General features: G+C 38.6%; 1 protein-coding gene across 1 annotated transcript; it reads right to left on the bottom strand.

Moving 5' to 3' along the window:
* Positions 1-452: 452 nt before the first annotated feature.
* Positions 453-25884, bottom strand: LOC110446370. The gene is made up of 16 exons (XM_021491490.1): positions 25761-25884; positions 21597-21709; positions 20091-20297; positions 18120-18234; positions 17718-17848; positions 16477-16634; positions 14692-14814; positions 13436-13547; positions 12730-12890; positions 11149-11253; positions 6919-6993; positions 6101-6221; positions 4909-5018; positions 2741-2920; positions 1403-1505; positions 453-967 (listed from the first exon to the last, which is right to left on the bottom strand). The coding sequence occupies exons 1-16, from the start codon at positions 25790-25792 to the stop codon at positions 789-791; spliced, it is 2025 nt and encodes a 674-aa protein (XP_021347165.1). The 5' UTR covers positions 25793-25884; the 3' UTR covers positions 453-788.
* Positions 25885-27878: the final 1994 nt, after the last annotated feature.

Below are 27878 nucleotides of genomic sequence, written 5' to 3'. Positions count from 1 at the left end.
TTCATTCCAGACCCTTTCTATCCTTTACGGTAGCCGTTTTAAGATTCTTACATATTTTGAATTGGATACTTGTTTAGGAATATCGTTAAGTCAGGATAATACACTAAGTCTCGTTATACTGCCACCATTTGTCGAGAGAACTGGTGGCGTTATAAAGGGGTTTGATGATAATTTTAGGGAAAACGTATCAAGAAAAAATCTTAAGAAACACACAATTACATATTTGTTTGTACTATGGTCCTCTATAGACTTTTGTGTTTATGTACATGAATGTCTTCAAAGAACAGTAAGCAGGCTTTCAATCACAGAAATTTTAATTGATGAATAAATATTTATGTGCTTTATTGTACAGAGCTGTCAATTAAAAATATTAAGAATATTGATGTCGCAGGTTAAACATTGTAAATGCTATCCTTCAGATATGGGAGATAAAATAAAAACTAAAACGCAAATTTATATAAAAAACACTTTATTGCACTTGGTAATTACGAAAGATGTTAGCTCTCAACTTTGACCCTACAAGTGCCCTCTGAAATGCGACCCCAAAAGTGTCCTCGATTGTGACCTCTGTTAATGACCTCAACGATGCTATATACGCCTTACTGCTGCATACTTTACATTCATGACGTCACGACCTCCAACAATCGACAGAAGTACTCAATATTTATCACGATAAGACATTGGTGTCGATGTCAGACACACGCTTGAATAAATATCCATGGTGTTGTGTATCACGCTCTCTGTTACAAACATTCTCTCGCACAAATAAACATGTATGCTATCAACCGCTAGGCGTCGTCACCCCTTTCAGGCGATTCATTATCGAACTTTTTCGGTTCGAATCCCGCATTATCATTACCTCCTTTGGTAAAAGAGCCGCCATTTTTCCGGTAGTATATGTACATACAGGCGAATCCAAAAACAAAGAAGACGATTGCCATGGCAACACCTAATCCAGCAACAGCACCTGGAACAGAATTTAACACACGTGGTATAAATCGGAATTAACTTATTTTGAAAATGTCTAGATTCTAAAATTGTATTGATTTTTCAAAGAAAACCATACATGACCATACATTTAAACTTAGTTTATGTAATATTTTATTAGAATTAAAACCTGTTCATTTGCACCAAAGAAAAGTGAACATATCCAGATAGTTGAGATAAAAAAACAAAAAGAAAATAAATTACATCAAACTCAAAAAAAAAAAAGAAAAAAAAGAAGATCTATAGACAATCTTCTTCAGGTGAGCACCTCCTTTAAGAGACCATCTGTGTTAAGAGGACACTTATAATGTCCCCCTGTGATTTCATTGTGATTTGACCTGTATTAAGAGACCACCTGTGTTAAAAGACCACTATAACCTGCCGACCGACAGGGCGGAAGAAAAAACTAACAAACCTGATGTGTATGCTGCTGTTTTTGCGGGAGGGACGTAGTAACCTTTCTGTACCACGTGACTGGACTGCTTCAAAGAGTAGGGTTGTGCGGTCAAGGTCGTCGTCTGAAATTTGGAAAAACATAATCAATGTAAGGCCAATTTCATATCATTGCCAATTATGGACTTTTGTTGGGATAAACATGTTGTTTTTAGAACCCAAAAAATGATATTTACCGAGACGAAGGTTAATATAACTTTCTCAGATCCATATAACCACATATTTACCGAATAAAAATGGCTGTATAGGTGCGTACACACTCACCAAACCATTTTTTCAGTATATGGCTTTTTTAAACCAAAAATGTTTGTTGTTAATGCATTATGACCAAAAGCTGCAATGAAATCAATTATGATAATAAACGTGGGGTCAAAGTTCAAAATATCACATTCTGTGTGTAGACATGACACAGAATACGAACATGCAGACAATAAAACCTCGATATAATGCCCTTTTGTCATTTACCATTTCGCTTACCGCCAATGTATGTAAAGGTCCATTTTTTTCTGTTTTTCTGACGATTTCCGTCATAAATTCCCCTATTGTATCGCCAAACCCTTTATAACGCCCGAATTTCTCTTGACAATTGGTGTATATGAATGAAATGCGTCATATTTCATTTAATTGTTGTAGGACTATTCTAGAAGACGTTGTACCGGGGGCATTCTAAATAGTTCTATCTACAACAATTAAACATCAAAATAGGGGGAAATTTTGTTCCTTCGCGAGTTGTTAAATTATGTAACAGTCTCCAAAAAGAATGAGGTTTTCAGCACCATCAACATATACATTTAGAAACAGACCCAATCATCACTGAAATCATCAGGAACTGATGTATAATTACAAAAAAAGACATACATGTTCAGCACGTGATGTCCGTAACTTTCATACAGGTTTACATGTATGTACATGTGTATGATAGCATTGTTGACAAACGACACACACACAAAAACACTGTGCCATATACTTACATGTATGTATACAACAAAACCTCGATATATTGCCCCTCGTTTCATCTGCCATCGAACTTCCCGCCAACATATCTCAAGATCCCTTTTCTATTTTTCTTAAGGATACTTACATTTTACCCTCAATTTATCACCAAACCCCTTTATAATGCCAAAATTTATTAGGCAAATGGTGGCAGTATAACGACGTTTTAGCTGTAAATTATTGTTTCCGGTATTGAGGATCATACACAGATTATGTATTGGAAACTGAAAAAAAAATAAACTACACTAAAACTAAATTAAACTACAATGTAACTAAACTAAGTCAAATAGCTGACGGGCATACTTACTTGCGTTCCCACTCCCGTTCCCGCGGAGATCTTGAGCTGATTACTGTTGATAGCGTTGGTCAGCAGAGTGGCCGCTGTGGTCAGACTGACCTGTGTGACGGGGTTGTTGACGTCACCCCGGATAATTGGCGTCCCAAGGAGGGTCAATGACACGAGGATGTTAGAGGCGTCATAGTCAATCTTTAAAAGAGGTCAAAGGTTAAATTAAACAAAGGTCAAGAAAGTGGCGAGTTTTAATGTGCTATTGTCAAATTTTGAAAAAAAAAAACCACATTTTCCGAAACAAAGGTCAAGGTCACGAGAAAGTTTGAGGTGTCATTGTCTAACTTACAAAGCTAGCATAAGCAATATTAATTGAAACCAAGTTCAGACACACGAGGTGTCTCAGGTTTCCAATTTCTTAAAGAGTTCATATACTTCATAAAAAGTTGATTAAAATGGACAATAACTTAGGATAAGTAGGAAAAGTAGGATGTAAATCGAGTACATAAGTCCGATGTGATCTTCATTATATTCCTCACGAATGGGATATCGGGGCTCATATTCATGAAACTGTTAGCGTGTTCAGTCTTTCCATCGCGTCCTTAAGTCGAAGTACTAGGGAATAAGGATCAAGTTTTAACGTATAAGCTCAAGGGAGATAACCAATATATAACAGACATAAAATTCAAGGGAGATAACCAATATACAAAACAGTCATGAAGTTCAAGGGAGATAACCAATATATAACAGACATAAAGTTCAAGGGAGATAACCAATATATTACAGACACAAAATGCATGGGATATAACCAATATAAGTGGGGCACTTGAACAGAAATATGGTAATATTTAAGTTCAAGTTTGTGGCGTTTATTTTCAAGCAAGCCTCATTTTCGACAATTTAAGTGTTTTTTATTTTATCGACAAAAAACATAGCAGAGTATGACCTGTGTGTGCTGTTGGGTTTAGTGCAGACTAAACACGATAATATAATTGCATTTATGCAATGCATACTTTATTAGCTAAATTTATGCCTTGAAAAATCAAAGAAACCTAATGATCTCAGTTTATGATTATACTCCCAAATTATTAAGGGAATTAACTTTTAAATTATGTTTGAATGATTTTATATTAAAAAGTAGGCATTTCAAATTCAAATTATTTCATATAATCGGATGAGAAACTTTTCCTCTTAACTGATTGGACAAGCCATATTAGGGAACAATCTTGACACGCATGCGCACTTTGTAGCGTCACTTCTAGCTTAAGCAGAAAAAGTTTACGTTCAGCCTCCACGAGAGAACTTTATTTATCTTATAGTTAACCAGTATCTTATAGTTAAGCAGTTTACGGGATCAATTTCAAACCCATCCTCTTTTCACCCTTTTAAAAAAAAATCTTCATTTTCGGCGGATGTGGCGGATTTTTACAACCCCACTAGGGCTAAAGGTCATAATTAGATAATTAGCAAAACAGTGTGTATTGATGTACATTTTGTAATCTAGGTTATATATGTTAACTTGAGATCAAATGTACGCCATGTCATAATTTGTCATTAAATGTCACCTTCGGTGGCCATTTTCAACTATAATTAGCTGTTGGGTTATCTTTGAGTTGAAGGAGCATAAAATAATTTATATTATCTGGTTAGTATATGATATTTTTATTTGTTATATTTTGTTGGTTCCGGATGGAGGACAAGTTTCCATTTTTTAAACTATCCATCCCTATATAAGTAGTCACGTGATGTTTTGGTGTACTAAAGTAACGTAACCTGTGCAGATTTTTTTCCTTGCTGACATTTTGAAAAATCTCCTTAAAAAATCTGTTACCCTCCTCCTCCCCTAATTTGTATCCACCTTTATGTACTATTGTGTACAAATGTAATTGTTGCACATCTTTGTTTTAAATTTTGGTTCATTTGTTGTACATCTTTTAATTACAAATGGCGTTTATTTTGAAGCAAGCCCCATCATTTTTGGTTCTTTGTACACGTTAATATAAAAATCAACACAAAGATGTATACATATGTTCGATTCCTGGCATTAAGAATAAATGCTATTTTATCGACAAAAACACAGCAGAGTAGGACCTGTGTGTGCTGTTGGGTTAAGTGCAGACTAAACACGACAATATAACAGACATGAAGTTCAAGGGAGATAACCAATATATATATAACAGATCTACCTTAACGTTGGTGATACGTAACGCAGACACTGTCGCCGCCTGGTGGACAGCTACTATAACGTTATATTTGAATCCTTGCAGATTCAAAGCTGCCGTATTTTGGTAACTTCCTGTTTGAAAATAAGAAATGTACATTTCTAAATAGAAGTCGGATGGCAGAAAAGACTTGCTCGACAAATTGAAATTAAACGTAATATTAACAATTCCGGAAAAAACCGGACGCCGTCTGGGTTCCATTGTTTATATATTAGTTTGTACAGAAGTTACGATTTCCGGGGAGAGCCTAGTTCAGAAAGTTGCAATCTGATTAAAATCACATGTTACATGGCTTCGTTAACTTCGTACTACATCTGAGTGTGCCGCGGTCAGGGTCTTTACATTACATTTACGGCGATACTGCAAAGGGCCGTCGAACAGCATCAACTTGCAGGTAGACTTGTGACCTTTCAGGTGACCTTTATATTTATAAATACTCATTAAATTTTGCCCAAACAGAGACCCTCTTTCAAAATGGCGCTCGGAGATGTAACAAATATGTCGGACATTGATGAGAATGATGCGAAAGTTCTGAAGTTATTTGAGATCGTCTGAAACCCGAACAGAATAAAAATCGAAGCTTTATTAGAGAAGAAAGACTGTAAGGTGGTGTTTCCTACGCAATTATTACCCAATGGGTACGTTTTCCTTGGCGTCGTAGAAACGTCAGTTCCCGCCGCCTTATTCGTTTTGGAAACTAATCTGTTCGATACCCCTCGCTATTTATTAATCAACCATGATATTCCGATTCGCTGGCAAACTTTTGCCAGCGCGCCTCTGATTGGTTCATCTAGAGGTCACTTGAACGTGACCCTGACCGCGGCACATTCAGATGTTCAGGCGGAGCCATGTAACAGATGATTTTAATCAGATTGAGAAAATTGCATAAGCTGTCATGCACGCGTGTGTTGTGTGTGTAATGTTGTATACTACTTTATCCCACCTAACGGTAGCATGATAAATCATTTTTTATGAGTTGTCGGTATGAGATTACAACAGAAGAATTTGAGAACGTTTTGTTCTCACGACAAATCCTGAAATCACAGTGTGATAAACTATTAATACACACAAAATGTAACAAACACTTATCCATCACGCAAGCTAAAATGACGATCGAGCAATTCATCGAGACAGGTTTGGTGTCTGGAGAACTCACCTGGGATCTTGAAGGCGAAGTCTTGCCTGTTCGTGTAGTTGTAACACCTGCTGATGTCAAAGTCCCAGATCTTGGGTTTCTCTTCATCAAAGTTATAGGTGTTGTAAACCAGCGACCCATACTGTAGCAGAAACAAACAAAATTGTGCTATATTCCAAATCGCCGATATCGGCCATATATGAAAACGCGTGCCATTGGAAACACAATCCAAAAAAGGAGTAATGTTTTTAACCATTGAACTGCTTTCAGCATTCATGGGCAATATGAATGCCAACAAGACAAAGAATTATCCAGCATGAAGCGCAGAGTGGTAATTTCAATAAAGCGCACTAGCGCCTTGTGTTGGAATTGCGTTTGTCGGGTTATAATTCATAAAACAGGCCAGTTATCATTTTAACTGTCTATGAATGCCAACTGAAAGCAGTTCAGTACTTTACTTTACCGTTTTTTGAATCCGTTTTTACAAAAAAAAATCTATTATTTGGTATGTATTTCAAATAATGTACTCCTCAAGTATGCGTTTGGAATTAATAGAACAACCATCTGCCCAGGGTGGGCCAGAAGTACATATGTATCTAGCGTATGCCATCCGACGGTAAATATAATGCTTCATCTTATTTGCAATAGGAATTTGATAATTTAAAATGTTCAAAAGCATATTTTGAATAAATGCTACAAGACGAAATACAAATGTTACTGTTCAAAAATATTTTTTACTTACATTGTTTCTCGCAGTACCTTATAAGTTGCCAATGGAAATCACCTACATATATTTTAAACCGAATACAACTAAACTAGCCTTTACAATGAATACGTACATTATCCGAATGGACGCTGAGCATTAGAGGCATTCCGAACACATAGGTATGCCCAGTGCTTTCCCGCCAACCTTGCTGTGAATAAAAATGAACATACACGTAATTACAGTAATAGCTGAAAACGATGTTTGCTAATTTTGACAAAAAAATGTGTTAAATGTTGATTAAAATTAGCTGAATATGATAACCTAGAAAACATTAGGAATTATCAAGAAATGAAATTGTACATAGTGTTAATTTATCATAATGTTTGTGACGTAAAGTAAATGAACCTATTTGGTGTTTTTTCTACAGTGTTGTAACTAAGTATTTACATACGAAATCAAATATCTTAATAATAAGATATTTGACATCTGATTCAACCGATGAAAAAATATTTTTGACACCGGTTCTAGGAAGGTACCTTGATTCCTTGGGAAACATTCCAAAGAATTAAATGATATCGTGAACAGGAAAATGAAATAATATTTCAACATACTCGGCAATATATTCTAGATTCACATAACTATGCATTATAGCGTGTGTGACGTGTACGACAATGTGCATTATAGCGTGTGTGACGTGTACGACCCTATGCATTATAGCTTGTGTGACGTTTACGACATGATACAGTATAGCTTGTGTGACGTGTACGACACTATGCATTATAGCGTGTGTGACGTGTTCGACACTATGCATTATAGCTTGTGTGACGTTTACGACATGATACAGTATAGCTTGTGTGACGTGTACGACATGATACATTATAGCGTGTGTGACGTGTACGACACTATGCATTATAGCTTGTGTGACGTGTACGACACTATGCATTATAGCGTGTGTGACGTGTACAACACTATGCATTATAGCGTGTGTGACGTGTACGACACGGCATTATAGCTTGTGTGACGTGAACGACACTATGCATTATAGCGTGTGTGACGTGTACAACACTATGCATTATAGCGTGTGTGACGTGTACGACACTATGCATTATAGCGTGTGTGACGTGTACGACACTATGCATTATAGCGTGTGTGACGTGTACGACACTATGCATTATAGCGTGTGTGACGTGTACGACACTATGCATTATAGCGTGTGTGACGTGTACGACACTATGCATTATAGCGTGTGTGACGTGTACGACACTATGCATTATAGCGTGTGTGACGTGTACGACACTATGCATTATAGCGTGTGTGACGTGTACGACACTATGCATTATAGCGTGTGTGACGTGTACGACACTATGCATTATAGCGTGTGTGACGTGTACGACACTATGCATTATAGCGTGTGTGACGTGTACGACACTATGCATTATAGCGTGTGTGACGTGTACGACACTATGCATTATAGCGTGTGTGACGTGTACGACACTATGCATTATAGCGTGTGTGACGTGTACGACACTATGCATTATAGCGTGTGTGACGTGTACGACACTATGCATTATAGCGTGTGTGACGTGTACGACACTATGCATTATAGCGTGTGTGACGTGTACGACACTATGCATTATAGCGTGTGTGACGTGTACGACACTATGCATTATAGCGTGTGTGACGTGTACGACACTATGCATTATAGCGTGTGTGACGTGTACGACACTATGCATTATAGCGTGTGTGACGTGTACGACACTATGCATTATAGCGTGTGTGACGTGTACGACACTATGCATTATAGCGTGTGTGACGTGTACGACACTATGCATTATAGCGTGTGTGACGTGTACGACACTATGCATTATAGCGTGTGTGACGTGTACGACACTATGCATTATAGCGTGTGTGACGTGTACGACACTATGCATTATAGCGTGTGTGACGTGTACGACACTATGCATTATAGCGTGTGTGACGTGTACGACACTATGCATTATAGCGTGTGTGACGTGTACGACACTATGCATTATAGCGTGTGTGACGTGTACGACACTATGCATTATAGCGTGTGTGACGTGTACGACACTATGCATTATAGCGTGTGTGACGTGTACGACACTATGCATTATAGCGTGTGTGACGTGTACGACACTATGCATTATAGCGTGTGTGACGTGTACGACACTATGCATTATAGCGTGTGTGACGTGTACGACACTATGCATTATAGCGTGTGTGACGTGTACGACACTATGCATTATAGCGTGTGTGACGTGTACGACACTATGCATTATAGCGTGTGTGACGTGTACGACACTATGCATTATAGCGTGTGTGACGTGTACGACACTATGCATTATAGCGTGTGTGACGTGTACGACACTATGCATTATAGCGTGTGTGACGTGTACGACACTATGCATTATAGCGTGTGTGACGTGTACGACACTATGCATTATAGCGTGTGTGACGTGTACGACACTATGCATTATAGCGTGTGTGACGTGTACGACACTATGCATTATAGCGTGTGTGACGTGTACGACACTATGCATTATAGCGTGTGTGACGTGTACGACACTATGCATTATAGCGTGTGTGACGTGTACGACACTATGCATTATAGCGTGTGTGACGTGTACGACACTATGCATTATAGCGTGTGTGACGTGTACGACACTATGCATTATAGCGTGTGTGACGTGTACGACACTATGCATTATAGCGTGTGTGACGTGTACGACACTATGCATTATAGCGTGTGTGACGTGTACGACACTATGCATTATAGCGTGTGTGACGTGTACGACACTATGCATTATAGCGTGTGTGACGTGTACGACACTATGCATTATAGCGTGTGTGACGTGTACGACACTATGCATTATAGCGTGTGTGACGTGTACGACACTATGCATTATAGCGTGTGTGACGTGTACGACACTATGCATTATAGCGTGTGTGACGTGTACGACACTATGCATTATAGCGTGTGTGACGTGTACGACACTATGCATTATAGCGTGTGTGACGTGTACGACACTATGCATTATAGCGTGTGTGACGTGTACGACACTATGCATTATAGCGTGTGTGACGTGTACGACACGGCATTATAGCGTGTGTGACGTGTACGACACTATGCATTATAGCTTGTGTGACGTGTACGACACTATGCATTATAGCGTGTGTGACTTGTACGACACTATGCATTATAGCGTGTGACGTGTACGACACTCTGCATTATAGCGTGTGTGACGTGTACGACACTATGCATTATAGCGTGTGACGTGTACGACACTATGCATTATAGCTTGTGTGACGTGAACGACACTATGCATTATAGCTTTTGTGACGTGTACGGCACTATGCATTATAGCGTGTGTGACGTGTACGACACTCTGCATTATAGCTTGTGTGACGTGTACGACGCTATGCATTATAGCTTGTGTGACGTGTACGACACTATGCATTATAGCTTCAATTCAATTCTTTTATTATCGTAAGCAATACAGCTTATTGATGTTACATTACATGTATTATGCACAATAAAATGTCATACAAAGTCAAGTTCAAGCCATACACTAATAGGTATAGTCACTCATTTCATAGAAAAGAGGTGTGACCTAATTTCAAAAGCTTTACGCAATTATACAGTTCTGTAACATTTTCTGTACTAAGTCATTTCAAAGTTTATACATGGATGGCTTGCATCGGTAATAAGGTTTAAATAGTTTTGTCGGAGGAAATCACATTCTTTACAAATGAAAACAAAATGATATTCATCTTCTACTTCACTAGTACATATTCGGCATATACTGTTAGAAACAGTCTGCTTATTGTATCTTCCTGTTTCATTTGTTAAACAGTGCGCAGACAAATGAAAACTTGTGATTGACTAATTCCTCTTAACTTTTTGCATCCTATGTATTATAAACTGGTGAAATACACTCCAACTCCATCGCCTCCTATTGTGTTTTGTTTCACGTCCTATTTACAGCTAATGACATTTAAGGACGTGCCTCCACGTGTGTGATGTGTATGCGTGCATATATGTAGGTGTGCCGGGCCGGAAGAAAGCTATGTTGGTTCATTTGCCTTCTTGTGACAGCGAGGATCTGATGCCGACTTTATAGTGCTATCTCACTGAAATACCATGCCGAAGGGATCCAGCACAGCATTCCGCGCGCAGGGGGTCCTAATGTTGGAGGAAACCGGAGTACCCGGTGAAAACCCATCTGTTCGGCCAGGTAACCTCATACCTTTTCACTTCCGATCGGGAAATCGAACCCCGGCCGTCTTGGTGCGTTATCCACTGCGCCACCCGACCGACCTTCCCTTCAAAGTACAATGTACCTACCCTGGCGAAATACCATTCCCATGTAGAGTTTTGACCAGGGCTGCCCGGAGGCCAGTCCGTCCGAGTAGCGATCCAGACATCGGCGTCTATCCCTCTCACCTTTCTCTGTAACAGACGAAAGACACTGTATGTCCGGAAAACTCGCTTTCTCGTAATTCATTAAAAAAAAATTGGGATGTGGCCAGGAAATATGTATAGGGTAAGCCTCGAGAAAAATAGCCTTGTTTCATTTACCACCTTACTTAGTCAAAAACAAAATTTGTTTCAGGTAACATGCCTGAAAAATTATATTTTTATTTTAATTTTTCGAATTTTACATTGCCACACATTACAGTGGCTATATTATTTTTTTCAAAAATAAGGTCAGACACCCAGAACAAAAAGAAAGTGCATTTCAACGAGTGGCTGTGATTGACTAACAAATTAATCTTAGATAGAAGTAGGTGATACAATATCTAGGGTCGGCAGTAAAGTCTAGGAAAGGTCGGGATACCTGAAACACACAAAAAAAATGTTTTGGCCTTACCGCCAGGTTCAATGTTTCTTTTTCTTTTTTATATTCCTTTTAACTTTCCCTCGTTTAACCACCAAACCTTTTATAATGCCAATATTTCTCTTGACCAAAAAATGACGGTATACCGAGGTTTTATTTTAACGTCAGTACTTTATCGGGCGACTCGTCACACTTCCCGGCGGCATTATCAAAGTTAAATTTGGTGTAAATACAACTATTTTTGTAATCTTGTTAGCACCCTTTAGTGTAACACACAGACACAACGGACACACAGACAGCACGAACACGCAAACAGAGCGGAGACACAAACGGACCGGATACACAGACAGACCGGATACACAGACAGACCGGATACACAAACGGACCGGATACACAGACAGACCGGATACACAGATAGACCGGATACACAGACAGACCGGACACAAAGACACAACGGACACACAGACAGCACGAAACACAAACAGAGCGGAGACACAAACGGACCGGATACACAGACAGACCGGACACTCAGATAGACCGAACACAGAGACACAACGGACGCACAAACAGACTAAAGACACACTAACAGAGTGGAGACACAAACGGACCGGATACACAGACGGACCGGAGACTCAGACAGACCGGATACACAGACAGACCGGAGACACAAACGGACCGGATACACAGACAGACCGGAGACTCAGATAGACCGGATACACAGACAGAACGGATACACAGACAGACCGGATACAGAGACACAACGGACACACAGACAGCACGAACACACAAACAGAGCGGAGACACAAACGGACCGGATACACAGACAGACCGGATACACAGACAGACCAGATACACAGACAGACCGGATACACAGACAGACCGGATACACAAACAGACCGGATACAGAGACACAACGGACACACAAACAGACTAAAGACACACAAACAGACCGGAGACACGAACAGAGCGGAGACACAAACGGACCGGATATACAGTCAGACCGGAGACTCAGATAGACCGGACACACAGACACAACGGACACATACAGAATAGAAACACAGACATACCGGACACATATATAGACTCACCACTCCTTCGTACTGATAGGCTGCTTTATCAAAATTGAAGAATTCCTGCGACGTTCGGATCCTCACATGGTTCGCGTCTACGGCCTTGGAGTCAATATCACGAGCTGATATTGTAGTCAGCGTGCAGTTTCCAATAGTTGGGTCTTGGATGTAAGCGATACCTGAATTACACAGAAAACAATTAGTACAAAAATGAATCTACACTAGTAAAATACACCATCTTGGAATTTTAAGAGTTATCCACATCACAATCTTGATAGATGTTCGCTCAAACTTTTTCAAAATAAATTAAATTTGCAAAATGTACATCGATTTCTTCCATAATTTTTAAACATCGGATTTCTACAAGTCTAATAACACGGAGTCTAAGGATGTTGTCCTGGTAAGATCATTATGACAAATCTTGGTTGCAACGTTCTAACCATATAATATATAAATGTATGTTTATGATATAGGATTGAAACTACTTTCCGTTGATATAAATATAAATATAATATGTCATCTTGAAACTGTGCATTAATACATTTTAGAGAAAGTGTTAAATATCAGTTGTTAAATGTACATTGTCACTTACAATAAACAAAAATCGTACAACAAATTATGTTTGAACTAACTAAATTTATACCCCAACTTTTTTTGATTATGGAAAACTAAACCTTTAAATCTTCAAAAGTTCTGTAGAAATGTAAATACAAATATAGCAAACCTTCGGAGAAGTCATGGATCTCGGACAACAAGTCATGACCATACGGAGACGGGGTACCCGGGTCGGGTTGATAGTCGTAACGAACCATGTTCATATCTTTGGCGTACCATTCCTGTAATTAAAGCATAGCACAACACAGATCAGAAAGCAGAACTACCTTCAAGTGTTGATGATTGCGTCCCGTAAATCATAGCACAACACAGATCAGAAAGCAGATCTCCCTTCAAGTGTTGATGATTGCGTCCCGTAAGTTTTACAATAGTTTCTGTAAACATTCATTCCTAGAATTACATGTGCCGTCCGTTTTGTAACCTCGTTTTCGAAATACAGTTATGGTAGTGTAGATCATGCTTGTTGCTGTCTGTGCCGTTGCCAGCTCCTGCCATACAGAAACCCAATGCATCAATATGAAAATGTCTGTATGTATAATATATCGAAGCAGAATGCACCCAATCTGCTTTAAGGAACCCCGTACCACTGCTAAAACCTGTAACTACGTCTAGGAAATCTTATTTTCTGACATGATTATAAACCGTAGCTTTGCTAATTCATTTATGCAGAAAACATACCACGCGACACATTTATCCACCCCTGGAAAACGTCATAGCAAAATTGAAGGCACGAAGGTAGATACTTAATTGGTCTCGTTAAAAAAACCTGCCCAATCGCTAGGCTGATACCTGACCTTTGAAAATTACAAAATGATCGACACTCGACTTCAAAGCCTGTCAATTTTCACCGCTACGTGACCGCGAAATTCTTTTGATGTATAGTCTTCTTGTCTCATCAACAAGGTGGTTCACACCGAGCCTTCAATTCTGCTATGACATATTCCAGGGGTGTAGAGAGCGAAAGTGAGCGTAACACCTGGATATCGAGGATGACCAACATGATAATGTATCATGTCAACGTTCTCTGGCCCAATTGTGCTATAGTTATATCTAAAGCGAAATTTCATGAGGTGTGTGTATAATCCTAAACACAATTGTTGATTTTCTTTTGTTTATTCCATCTTTATAATTTTTCATAACAGTCCCGCAATATATTGTTTTCTTTTCAGAAAAGATTTATCCGAGCTATAGCCACGCCAAAAAAAAACACACCCAGTTTCCTACACTTAGTTACAGTTGTTGGTAGTGATAAGGGGAAACTTAATCTGACATATGCTTAATGACAGTGTCATCATATTAATTTTCATACAACCATTGGCATCGAACCCTTATCGTATTTGTCGCGTGTCAGTGTTGCTACGATACCTTGATAAATCCAATCGATGTGAAGTCGATGTTGAGGGTTTCCGCTGTGAAGACGAAGTAGTTACTTGGAGTCGGCAGCGGTTTTGTGTCTTTTCTGTGCGGGCAGGCGATTCCTGGTGGTGTCTATTGTGAAAGATAAACGATGATGTCATGAATTACTTAAATTATAACAACGTCGGGAAGATTATTCGGCTGATTTGTGCATCTCTTAATATTATTCCGTCTTTTTCGTAATTGCAGAGTTATCTTCTCTTGTGAGCAGGTATTGATTGTTACGTCATTTGTTTGTGAGAGTAACGTCATCAATTTTTGAGAAAAAGACGTAATTTTCTCATACAAACCAATGACGTTACAATCAATACCTGTTCACAAGAGAAGATAACTCTGCAATACGGAAAGACGGAATTACTGATTTTGTTAGCTTTTAAAACAAAAATTAATTATCATAGTTTGTCATTTAAAACTACAATCACTGAAGAAATTGTCAAATAAAATAACAAGCCCCCTTCAATCTCCAAAGGTTCAAGAAATTGCAAAATAAAATTTTAATTTCATTCTTAAATATAATAAATTCAAAGGTTGCGTTAGATTGTCATTAACCTTATCAGACTTTGAACAACTGATTTTTTTTTAGAAATAGACCACACGGCTAGGTATATATTCATGAAACCGTTCTCAGGCTCAAGCATGCGTTCTGCGCTCGAACAAAATTTCTTGTAATTTTGATGCTTGACTAAACTAAATTGTGATTCATTGAAATATGATATATTTCAGTGTTTTTCTTTGCTAGAAAATTTCTTCATAAAGTGACATGTATAAAGCATTAACTACATTATAAATCAGATCTTACATGAGTTTCCATTTCAGATGAAATGTATGAAACGAGTTTAATAATTTTTCAATTTAGCGAGATTCTGGCGAGCTACAACGAAACATTCGTGACGAGTTTCATAAATTTCATATGAAATGAAACGAGTGTATGATCCTTTTTTATCACATAATCAAGATCTGTGGCATTTATTCGTGTAAAACGACAATTTTCATGCAACCTTGAACTGTAAATAGCCGCCATTTTGGCTCCAGTGCGTAATTCTGTGACGTCATGTACTTGTCCTAGGCGTGACGTCACAATTGAAACCAATTGAAACTTACAATCAATCACAGGGCTGATAGGTCATATTACATGGGTTAATACGCAAAACAAATATGACATGAGTATATACTGGATAACACAATGCATTATGTGATAAATGTGTATGTCTTTAAGACCTAGTGCGTCAACAAGTCTAATGGCGAAAAAGGCCTGAAATAGTACAAATCGTTGAAACACTTGCCCCTAATACAAGGAACGAGAACTCTGTGTAAAGATTAAAAATGAACATGGCTTTTTGATTGTGGATAACAACTATATATAACATAATAATGATGGTAATAACCAGTTTTGTGGGACGTCACAAAGCGGTTCACAAATTATTATCCGTGGTTATAGGGCCTTTGCAACCAATCAATATATTTCTCAACTCACTAGGTAGCCTACAGCCGGTGCTGCCATTTCGGCGCTCACAGCTAACATTCAACAATTCTAGCACTGCGCAACCACGAACTCGTTTACAGCTGAGTAGACTAGAACAAGTGGAGCAAAGTATCTTGTTCAAAGATAAAACACAGTGCCCTGACGTGACTCGAACCCGCAACACTTCGGCCACGAGCCCGGCGTCCTACCACTAGACTACCGTGCCTTCATTTTATAATCTGATACTATCAAATTAAAAAGCAAGTTTGTACCTGAAAAGGATATGACGGCCCGATGGTGGTGCGGAACTCGTTGAACTCGTACGTGTGGTTGAACATGTGAGGCGTTCCCGACCAGACTTTACCGCTAACTTGACAGCGGAGGGGCGAAGGTAAGGTCTTTCCTGTAGCTGGATCCCAAGCTCCCGTATCTAGAAAAATATGGGTAACAATATAAGGATTGATCTTCATTTTGACGGCGTATACGGAAGTATGAACGCAGTTGGCAACGAACATATTATATGGTGCGCCCTGTTTGAATCAAGTATCAATCCGCCTAGCCTTGGCCACTGCGCATGCGTATACGCTAATTTATACGCAGTCAGAGTTAAGTCAGCTAAAGAAGGAAGAGATGTTACTATATAGATATATTCATATATTGGTTATGAAATCCCATAACAACCGACTTATCTACGAGGAATACGCTGTTGATTCGTAGAATATATCACTCCAGTGTGATGTAGACAGAGACATCTTATCTCGAGGGTTGAAAGTTAGGGAAATGCCACCCTCGGGATTTTCCTATTGACTCAAAACCCTATGCAGAGCCTAGAGTTCTACCTAATTTGAATACATGGGGTGGAACATTCCTATCTTTCACCCCTGCGCCTGAGTCTTGTAACCTTTTCCCAGCAAATACGGCTTGTACATATTAAGCGTTATCTTCTATATATAGTATAGGATTTCGACGATTAAGCGAACCACCTTCGAATGTACAGTTCAACATATTTACATGGCTGTAAAAACAATGTCAATTATATTGTAAGTTTTAAACGGTTTTTCAAATACTGAAAATAAAATACATTTAACGGCAAGAAATGGAGCGCCTTGTGGTATGCACCATTCTCCGCTAAATAACGAAATTAATCGAGTACCTTGACCTGATTTTGACAATTTTGAACTTGACAGCTGTGCCATACTTTTACAATGAGGGTTACGTCAAGTGAATCATTAGGTTGTAGCATACATGCATTTGTCTAGTTATAGTTACCAGGTGGATATCATCTAAATACAACCCATATTTAACGGGTTTTTTTTTTCAATTTCATTTCTCGTTTTCTCTTTACATGAAAGCACGTCAAATGTTAGTGGCTGTGCCGTCACATATTAATTGGTACCACGTCACAGGTTACTGGCTATGACGTCACATGTTATTGGGTATGACGTCACAGGTTATTGGGTATGACGTCACAGGTTACTGGCTATGACGTCACAGGTTATTGGCGCATGCTTACTTGTAAAGTACCAATGGACTTCCATGGTTGCGTCCATACCAGGCCAGTACATACAAGACTTCCAGTAGTCGGCGATGATGCCCCGAACTCTCGCAGTGCCCATGTACTGTTCATTTGTCCCATTGCCGAACCTGTAGTGAAAAATATATATTAAAAAAAAATACGTTCGCAACCGTTGGAAGCTCTCGGAAACTTTTACTAACTCGTCAAAAGATAATTTCTCCATAGGTTTATCGTAGAGAACTGAATTAATTACCTGTATTCAGGGTCCAAATCTATTAAACCCGTTGTCATGCTCAAACTAAAATCTGTGCTCGAATTCTGTCTTTGGCCGATTATAAATTTGTAAGAACTTAGCGGAGACTAAAAGCAAAATAGAGTTATTCCCCTTGTCCACTGTACCTTAGAGCTCCGGCCGCCGTGTAGAGTCTGCCCACTTGAGGGTTCGAGCTACTTGGCTGGTACCCGAAAATATATTTTGGTCCGGCAGTAGCAAGTGTGTCAGTCGTACAGGTCTCTGTGACAGGAAATATTTAATATATTTTTTTAAATTAAAATCTAGAGAGAACCAATTGTAATAAACGAATCAATTTTGATATCCTGAGCGATTCTCTTTTTACTCAAATCCAGTGCTTTCCTCTTAACGGCTTTTTTATGTTGTATCTATTTCAATAATTAAAAAAAACATAATTTTAAATAAATTATAATAAAAGTAACACCTCTCATTCCGGTAAATACATGTATATCGTTAAAGAAAATTGAAAGTGATATTGACCTCGATTTAGTCTGCGTTAGTATCTTATTCTCGGGTTCATATAACCACCTACTTTAAAATCATAAATTTTCGTGGGACAGTAAATTTCGTTTATTTCGTGGTTAACAAAATCCCCGAAATTAAATCCCCACGAAAACATAATTTTGGTATGATATAGATAGGTGAAAGTAAATGATTCTACAGTATTCACCTAAAAAAAGTTCATAATTGATAACGATATGATATTGGCTTCAGAAAACAATCCATACCATTGAGTGTCTTTTTATGGACAACAAGAGGCTATAGTCACCCTTGAATTTCCCAATTAAAGATCAGAATGTGTATGTAGTTTGGATATATTGAACTTGTTTATTAGCTAAGTCCTGTCATTTCTTTTTGATTATTTTTTTCAAATATTGTATATATATTCATTGTAATTTTCAAATATATTGTAATGTTTTTTTGTTTTTGTGTTATTACATTTTCCAAAATTTTATGACATAAACATATTTGTATTTATGGAAAGCATAAAGTAATTTATGGCATCTCTTTTTGTATTGTTTTTATTAGAATTATAATTAGTCCGGAATTAGTTTGTGTCTAATCCGGAGCTTATAATATACTCAGACATGCAGACCACGTGACGTCTGCCCAAGGCACGGTCACGTGACATCTTTGTTTTGATAACAGAAAAGTTAAATTGTTGTGACGGGATTGATTCGTAGATACCCGCCTCCTTCCCCAGTATTGCAATTCATTGTCCACCTTCAACTGTTTATCATATTAACTTTTAATTTGAATGTCAATTTCTATTTTCATTTAGAATTGTATTTGACTTTGTTATTAATTAATTGTGTGTGGCGTGTTAATGTCTAGATGTCCCCATCTTTTTTGCCAATGTCATGTATAACTTTACATATTGCTGATATTACTTTTGGTGGATGTACAATGAAAGTACACCATATTCTGGCATTTCAATAAATGCTCATTTTCGACTTATATTAGTCTTTGTGTTATTGATTGCAAAAAACATAGCAGAGTGACTCATGTGCAAGCGTGTTAGTATATATATAAAAAGATGATGGCATAAATATATATATACATACAATGTACATGGGCATCTATAATCGCCTTTGAATAATGTACATACTGTTCAAAATGTTCGAACAAGTATCAGTATTCGTCATACATATTTAAGGACTAACTTGAATATAGTTTTCATGTTATGGAGGTATAACACAAAAAAACGGAGTGTACTCTAAATAAACCGCGAAAAATATATTCAAGTCAATCCTTTTAATTTAATCTACTATACACATTCCCTGTGGGAATCCACTTTTATTGGTGTTCTCTTTTCTCTTTCAAATTATTACGCCGCTGTATAAGCCAATTAAAATCGCCGTTACAAACGGCGACGTAATTTTTTTTACGTTATGGGCTGATAACATATGTTTTTTTAAGCCAATGAAAATGTTTGTTACAAGCAAGATTATATTATATATTAACAAATAAGTTAAGGCCTGTCATTACTTTTGGATTACCTCATACAGTTCCTACGTGCGTGACATACTGTCCACTCTCGGAACACCTCGTACATTTTCCATGCATTCGTGACTTACTTGTTTGCGTCTCCACCGTGAAGAGTTCGTCGGTTCCGGGTGAGTAGATGCTTTGGACATGAAAACCAAGAAACCACTGATGCGTGGCGCCCTTATTTGCTACGCTGTCGTAGTACTCGGTATAATCAGTACTGTAGTTGCGGTTTTCAATATTAGCCTCTATTGATACCCTGTATGTTGACGGGAGCTGTGGACGCTTCGGTGTCACTAGAAAAAAACATTATGGTAGGTAGTCTCGTTCAACCGGACGCTTGATCGCTTGTAATTCTCTATTCGGCGTTTGCGCAGGCAACAAGAGTCAGGTTAAACGAGACTATATGGTAGGTGGAATTGCGTACGTTATTGTATGGTGATGCAATCACATAACTTCAGTGTATTACGTGCATTAAGTGGAAAACCCAGAATTATATAAACACTGCTGTGGACACAAGTTTAACTGTAGATTTCAGTGGTTTTAAATGACATGCACATGCACGCATGTACCTTAACTTAACAAAGCAAATTCCCCAAAAACAATTCAAACAAGGATCATTTTATACATATGTTAATTAAAACGGGGAGGTAGTTTGGAAAAAAGTTGCATAATCGGGTCAAGTTAGAGCAGATTTTTTTAAGTAATAAAAAGAGAAATTTAAAACACGAATAGAAAATCTGATCAGCATTCAACATTCAACAGCCTTTATGCATAGGTCTCTTAATTTTACAAATCTGGTAGTAATCAGATCTCATACGCCACCAAATGGCAGAGATAGTTTCAGATAGCAAACACATAGTTTAAATCTACAAAGAGTTATCGTTCTTACCTCACACTGAATTGTTCGTGGTTCATTATATATAATTACAATTGTACATAACAATATGAATAAACATTAACAAATCCAGAGCAGGGACGATTTTGGGAGGGGTTTCGGATTTCCATCAATAAAAATACCAATAAAATGCATGACTTTGAAATAATTCACTATGCTATGGAAACCTTCATGATTCGCCGTTACGGGAAAAGTCAATTTTATTTCATTTATTGACTGTTAATATAGCGCATGCGCAATGACTATAAAATAATCTACTAAGGGACATAACCACCATGACCATGAGTGTTGTCCTTTGGTTTTTATCCCACCTAAGGATTCGCGATATAAAACCCGAGTGTCACATACTCTTGATATTCTTTGATGAAATATATACACACTTGATATTGAATCCTGACAGGTGATATCAATATATATTACCCGTCTAAAACAACAGGTACCTATTGCGAATGAGCAAAACTTACATAGAACGATAAAGAATCTATCCAGAAACGAAAACATGAGTTATCATCTTCAACAAATTAGTGTTTTTATATATGTTTGCTTATCCGCGATAGGTACCTGTGCAAAATCTCAAATAATAGTCATACTACTCGTGTCAATTGAACGCTTTTGTAGATAGCGTTCATAAAAATTGTCTCTAAACAGTGGTCTGGTTTAAACGTTACACATTGCAATCATCAACTAATTTACTCACCGGAGTTCGTGATTGAGGCGGGGTTACAAATAGAATTATCAATTCCATGTTTCGGTCCATCTGTGTGCCCAGGCTGAGGCACATACAGGACACAAAGAAACAGCAAGGCAGATCTGTTATAAGTAAAAATACATGTTTATTTAACCCAACAATTTCCTCAAAGGAGTTATCTAACTTAATCCTACATTGTAACAAAATATCCATTGTCTATGTATCGTTACAGCAGATCGGTATTTGAGGTTTTTATTTGTTTGGTTTTATCGTCTTCCCAAAATATCAGGCCGAGTGTGAATTTTGTGTTACAGTGATACCATTTGATTGAGGCACAGTGATGACATTTGGTTGGGCACAGTGATAACATGCCTTTGGGTTACAGTGATAACATTTGGTTGAGTTACAGGGATAACATTTGGTTGAGTTACAGGGATAACATGCGGTTGGGTTACAGTGATAACATGCGGTTGAGATACAGTGATAACACGCGGTTGAGTTACAGTGATAACATGGCGCTGGATTACAGTGATAACACGCGGTTTGGTTTCCGTGATATTATGCGGTTGTGTTACAGCGATAACGTGCGGTTGTGTTACAGTGATAACATGCGGTTGTGATACAGCGATAACATGCGGTTGTGTTACAGCGATAACATGCGGCTGTGTTACAGCGATAACATGCGGTTGTGTTCCAATGATAACATGGCGCTGGATTACAGTTAAAACATGTGGTTGTGTTACAGCGATAACGTGCGATTGTGTTACAGTAATAACATGCGGTTGTGTTACAGCGATAACATGCGGTGGTGTTACAGCGATAACATGGCGCTGGATTACAGTGATAACATGCGGTTGTGTTACAGTGATAACGTGCGATTGTGTTACAGTGATAACATGCGGTTGTGTTACAGTGATAGCATGCGGTTGTGTTACAGCGATAACATGCGGTGGTGTTACAGCGATAGCATGCGGTTGTGTTACAGTGATAACATGCGGTTGTGTTACAGTGATAGCATGGCGCTGGATTACAGTGATAACATGCGGTTGTGTTTCAGCGATAACTTACGATTGTGTTACAGTGATAGCATGCGGTTGTTTTACAGTGATAACATGGCGCTGGATTAAAGCGATAGCATGCGGATGTGTTACAGCAATAACATGTGGTTGTGTTTCAGCGATAACTTGCGGTTGTGTTACAGTGATAGCATGCGGTTGTGTTACAGTGATAACATGCTTACAGCGATAACATGCGGTTGTGTTACAGTGATGACATGCGGTTGTGTTACAGTGATAACACGCGGTTGTGTTACAGTGATAACATGGCGCTGGGTTACAGCGATAACATGCGGATGTGTTACAGCGATAACATGGGGTTGTGTTTCAGCGATAGCATGGCGCTGGATTACAGTGATAACATGACGCTGGATTACAGTTATAACATGCGGATGTGTTACAGCGATAACATGTGGTTGTGTTTCAGCGATAGCATGGCGCTGGATTACAGTGATAACATGCGGTTGTGTTACAGTGATAACATGCGGTTGTGTTACAGTGATAACATGGCGCTGGATTACAGCGATAGCATGCGGATGTGTTACAGCGATAACATGTGGTTGTGTTTCAGCGATAACTTACGGTTGTGCTTCAGCGATAACATGCGGTTGTGTTACAGTGATAGCATGCGGTTGTTTTACAGTGATAACATGGCGCTGGATTAAAGCGATAGCATGCGGATGTGTTACAGCAATAACATGTGGTTGTGTTTCAGCGATAGCATGGCGCTGGATTACAGTGATAACATGCGGTTGTGTTATAGTGATAACATGGCGCTGGATTACAGTGATAACATGGCGCTGGATTAAAGCGATAGCATGCGGATGTGTTACAGCAATAACATGTGGTTGTGTTTCAGCGATATCTTACGGTTGTGCTTCAGCGATAACATGCGGTGGGGTTACAGTGATAGCATGCGGTTGTGTTACAGTGATAACATGCGGTTGTGTTACAGCGATAACATGCGGCTGTGTTACAGCGGTAACATGCGGTTGTGTTCCAGTGATAACATGGCGCTGGATTACAATTAAAACATGTGGTTGTGTTACAGCGATAACATTTGTTTGTGTTACAGCGATAACATGTGGTTGTGTTTCAGCGATAACTTACGGTTGTGTGACAGTGATAACATGCGGTTGTATTACAGTAATAACATGCGGTTATGTTCCAGTAATAACATGCGGTTGTGTTACATCGATAACATGCGGCTGTGTTACAGCGATAACATGTGGTTGTGTTTCAGCGATAACTTACGGTTGTGTTACAGTGATAACATGGCGCTGGATTACAGTGATAACATGCGGTTGGGTTACATTGATAACACGCATTTTGGTTTCAGTGATATTATGCGGTTGGGTTACAGCGATAACATTTGGTTGTGTTACAGCGATAACATGCGGCTGTGTTACAGCGATAACATTTGGTTGTGTTACAGTGATAACATGCGGCTGTGTTACAGCGATAACATTTGGTTGTGTTACAGTGATAACATTGCGCTTGGCTACAGTGATAACATGGCGCTGAATTACAGTGATAACATGCGGTTGTGTTACAGTGCTTACATGCGGTTGTGTTACAGCGATCACATGGCGCTTAATTACAGTGATAACATGGAGCTAGATTACAGTGATTACGTGGCGCTGGATTACAGGGATAACATGGCGCTGGATTACAGTGATAATATGGCGCTGGATTACAGTGATAACATGCGGTTGTGTTACAGCGATAACATGCGGTTGTGTTACAGCGATAACTTGCGGTTGTGTTACAGTGATAACATTTGGTTGAGTTACAGCGATAACGTGCGGTTGAGTTACAGCGATAACATGCGGCTGTGTTACAGCGATAACATGCGGTTGTGTTACAGCGATAACTTGCGGTTGTGTTACAGTGATAACATGCGGTTGTGTTACAGCGATAACATGCGGTTGTGTTACAGCGATAACATGCGGTTGTGTTACAGTGATAACATTTGGTTGAGTTACAGCGATAACGTGCGGTTGAGTTACAGCAGGAGTATTCTTTCCCCAAACCTGCAGGGATGTCCTTTTTCTTTCTTTATGCATGATCAAGTTTAACGAAACCAGAGAATTTTGTGTTAACCATTTACATTTGCTCAGCATCTTATCAAGCAATGCTTAGAAACGACCGCAGTCTTGGGATATTTCAATCGGGAGAGGGGGGCAATTGAAAGTGGGGTCAAAGGTGGTGACCAGTTTGCTGACGAGGAAAAGGGGGAGGGTCTAAAGCGACAAAATCCCCCTCCCTCGATCCCCCCCCCCCCCCTCCATATTAACACACACACACACCCTAATCCCAATCCAGCAGAAGACAGAAGAGAAGAGAATGGTTTTCCCTGTCCCAGCCAGACTATAGTTGTAGCTAACGCCATTCAGGGGAGGTTACTGTATGTATGAGAATCACAGTAGAATTCTCAAATGTTTTACGTGTAATAGTGTTATAGCACATGGAGCCTTAATGTGTTCGTATCAATCAGACAAAATCTATGTAAAGCAATCTCATGAAATGTTTGAAGTTTTCCATAAAAAAGGAATATTTCGTGACCTGTTTTGCATTTTTTCATTAATTTTCTCTGCACAATTCAACATCTTAAAAACATGTACATGCATGCTTGTTCTTTGTTCGGTTTTAGATTTGAGCTATCATTGACATGTGTGATAAACTTCAGGTCTAAAAACGAAAGCGACATCTCAAATCACATACAATGGTGTTTTGGTCAAGGTACATTCCATAGGAAAAGTCCTCCGGTGGAGTCTTGCATGGGCAACAATCTCCATTTATAACTGAATCGTTCAGATTGTAGACGAGAGTTAAAAAAAATATTTTGCAAACACGGCTTATAAGACATATATAACGAAAAGTTGATGTTGTTGACAGGATACAATTATCTTAATTCAGAAAATATTCATGGAAAAATAATAGAGATTCATACCTGAACCGGAATCTTATCAACAAAATTTACTAATTTACAAAGATATCAGCGAATATACAGTTAATATCAATAAAGGAAACAAAAAAACATGTCATACGAAATAAATATAACAATAATAATCCTACCCTGAAATATTAAATATACACTAAACAAGATAAATATTACCTATAGGTGGCCATGAGGCGTAGGTCCGCCATATTGAAATCTCCACGGGATGTAGGGCCGATTGTCCAAAGTACGGCTACAGGCGCTGTCCTGTAATATACGGGTACTGCTCGGAGGTGGTTATCACACAGGGACCTGACACACTAAGTTTTAAGTCACACTGCCCGTATATATAAAAGTATATGCATTCATTGTCTTTGAACTGTATAGGTTTACGGTGTTGACTTTTATCAATTTGTCTGGCCCCTGTGTCGTACGACTAGCCCGTTATCGGGCCGGCAATACAGGGGTGGGTGTTATCATCTTGTTATCAAATGTGACACAATTCTACAACTCTATTTTATGATATAATATACATCACATCACAGTCTCAAACAAACACATGACCGATTCAGAGGAGTGGTAACCTTTAGGACCGTCTTAGTGTTAATAATGAAAACAAAATTAAAATTGGAGGGGAAACATCCTGTGGTTATGATCTATTATCACTGAGCAAAATAGAAAATTCAATTATTGCTGCGATGATTCCGTTTTGAGATATGAGGGGTTAAAGCATATCATGTGCGAAGATATTATTAACCACATACATGACAAATGAAATGTTCTGGTTAAAGATGACACTTTGATAACATTTGACTATGATCAAAGGTTATATGTCCGCATGGGAAGAAGTGAGATAAATAATGTACATAAAGATTGTATTGTCATCGATAAAAAACTATTGATTCATGATGGATAATTTTAATTTATTAAACGTATATTAATGTATAAAACGAGGTTATTGCATTGTATAAATTTGTTTTCACGGTTCGAACATTTTAACATTCATAGAGTCATGAAACGCGTAAGGAAACTCGTTTAATACACCTATTTAGTGATCTAAATGTAAGAATTTTGCAAAGAACTTAATGTTGATGTATTCCCTTCCCTGTATTCCAGTGTACTGTGCACTATTTCAGGTATTTCCTTCACGATTGTCTAGTTTACAACATAACTAAACAAGATGTTGGTTTCTCCCTTAACTACTGTCCAGTAAATAAGGAAGTTGACGTGACTTTATGTACACATTCCTACAGCTGTTGTGTGGTGAAGTGTTTAACTGGACGAGATGATATTTAAATACTCCTCATTGTTGTTTCATGGAGGGGAATACAAAAAGTGAAAAAATCCGTTTTAAAAACTCGATTAAGGTAGTAAAAGAACGTGTGGAACATTGAGAGGTTCTTGAACATTTTTTCATTATTGCGTGTCTGTAATATAATCCAAACGTGTCTTTCAAAGTAATAAACAGTTGTGATCGGAACGCACGTGTACGGTAGTCTGGTGTTAGGACGCCCTGCTCCTGACCAAAGGGTGGCGGGTTCACGTCACGGCTCTGTATTGTATCTTTGAACAAGATTCTTTACTCCGCTCTTTCCAGACTACTCAACTGTAAATGAGTACGTGGTTGAGCAGTTCTAGAATTGTTGAATGATATAGCTGCGAGCGCCGAAATGGCAGCTCCGGCTGTTTGATGTTTGAAAAACCTTCATAAAGTTCATACACATATTGCAGTAGAAATAAATTGTAATGGGGACAATTACAGATGTCCCCCAAACACCCCCACCAAAATAAATTCCGAAAGAGCCATAATATATATATATATATATTTTTTTTCTACAAGTTTTATTGATACATAAAACAACAACACCAAAAACGTCCACTCACTCACATACATTGTGATGCCATTACCTCCATCATCCTCATCATCATCATCTCACATACATTGTAATGTTATTACCTCCATCCTCCTCCTCCTCCTCCTCCTCCTCATCCTCCTCATCATCATCATCATCGAAAGAGCATAATATGCTTACACACCAATTGGAATGGCATCACCTTGGCGTACACCTACAAATGTGTTAATAAATCAGGTACCGTGTCGGCCGTCTTGGATGCGCAGCTGTTAAAAAAAGGCGTCCTGCAATTGTTATAAGTACATCATAAAGTGATTGCACTATCAGTCCCCAAAGTTGGCTCCGACCATTTAGCTAGAATTCACTCTGGCACAGTTTACATGAAATCTGTTTAAACACTGAGTACAACAGAGGAATCCTCATGGACAAACGGGCATGTGGG

This window comes from Mizuhopecten yessoensis, unplaced genomic scaffold (genome assembly GCF_002113885.1).
Source record: "Mizuhopecten yessoensis strain PY_sf001 unplaced genomic scaffold, ASM211388v2 scaffold2681, whole genome shotgun sequence".
Lineage (NCBI taxonomy): Eukaryota > Metazoa > Mollusca > Bivalvia > Pectinida > Pectinidae > Mizuhopecten > Mizuhopecten yessoensis.
The sequence above is the reverse complement of the archived record's forward strand: the minus strand, read 5'-3'. Positions and strand labels throughout refer to the sequence as shown.

Excerpts from the sequence above, each read along its gene's own strand:
- LOC110446370 (XM_021491490.1), bottom strand. The coding sequence starts at position 25,792 with ATGGCGGACCTACGCCTCATGGCCACCTATAG. Across the intron at positions 11,254-12,729 it reads CCTATCAGTACGAAGGAGTG|AGAAAGGTGAGAGGGATAGA; the intron begins GTGAGTCTATAT and ends CGTCTGTTACAG. Across the intron at positions 1,506-2,740 it reads GAACGGGAGTGGGAACGCAA|ACGACGACCTTGACCGCACA; the intron begins GTAAGTATGCCC and ends TCCAAATTTCAG.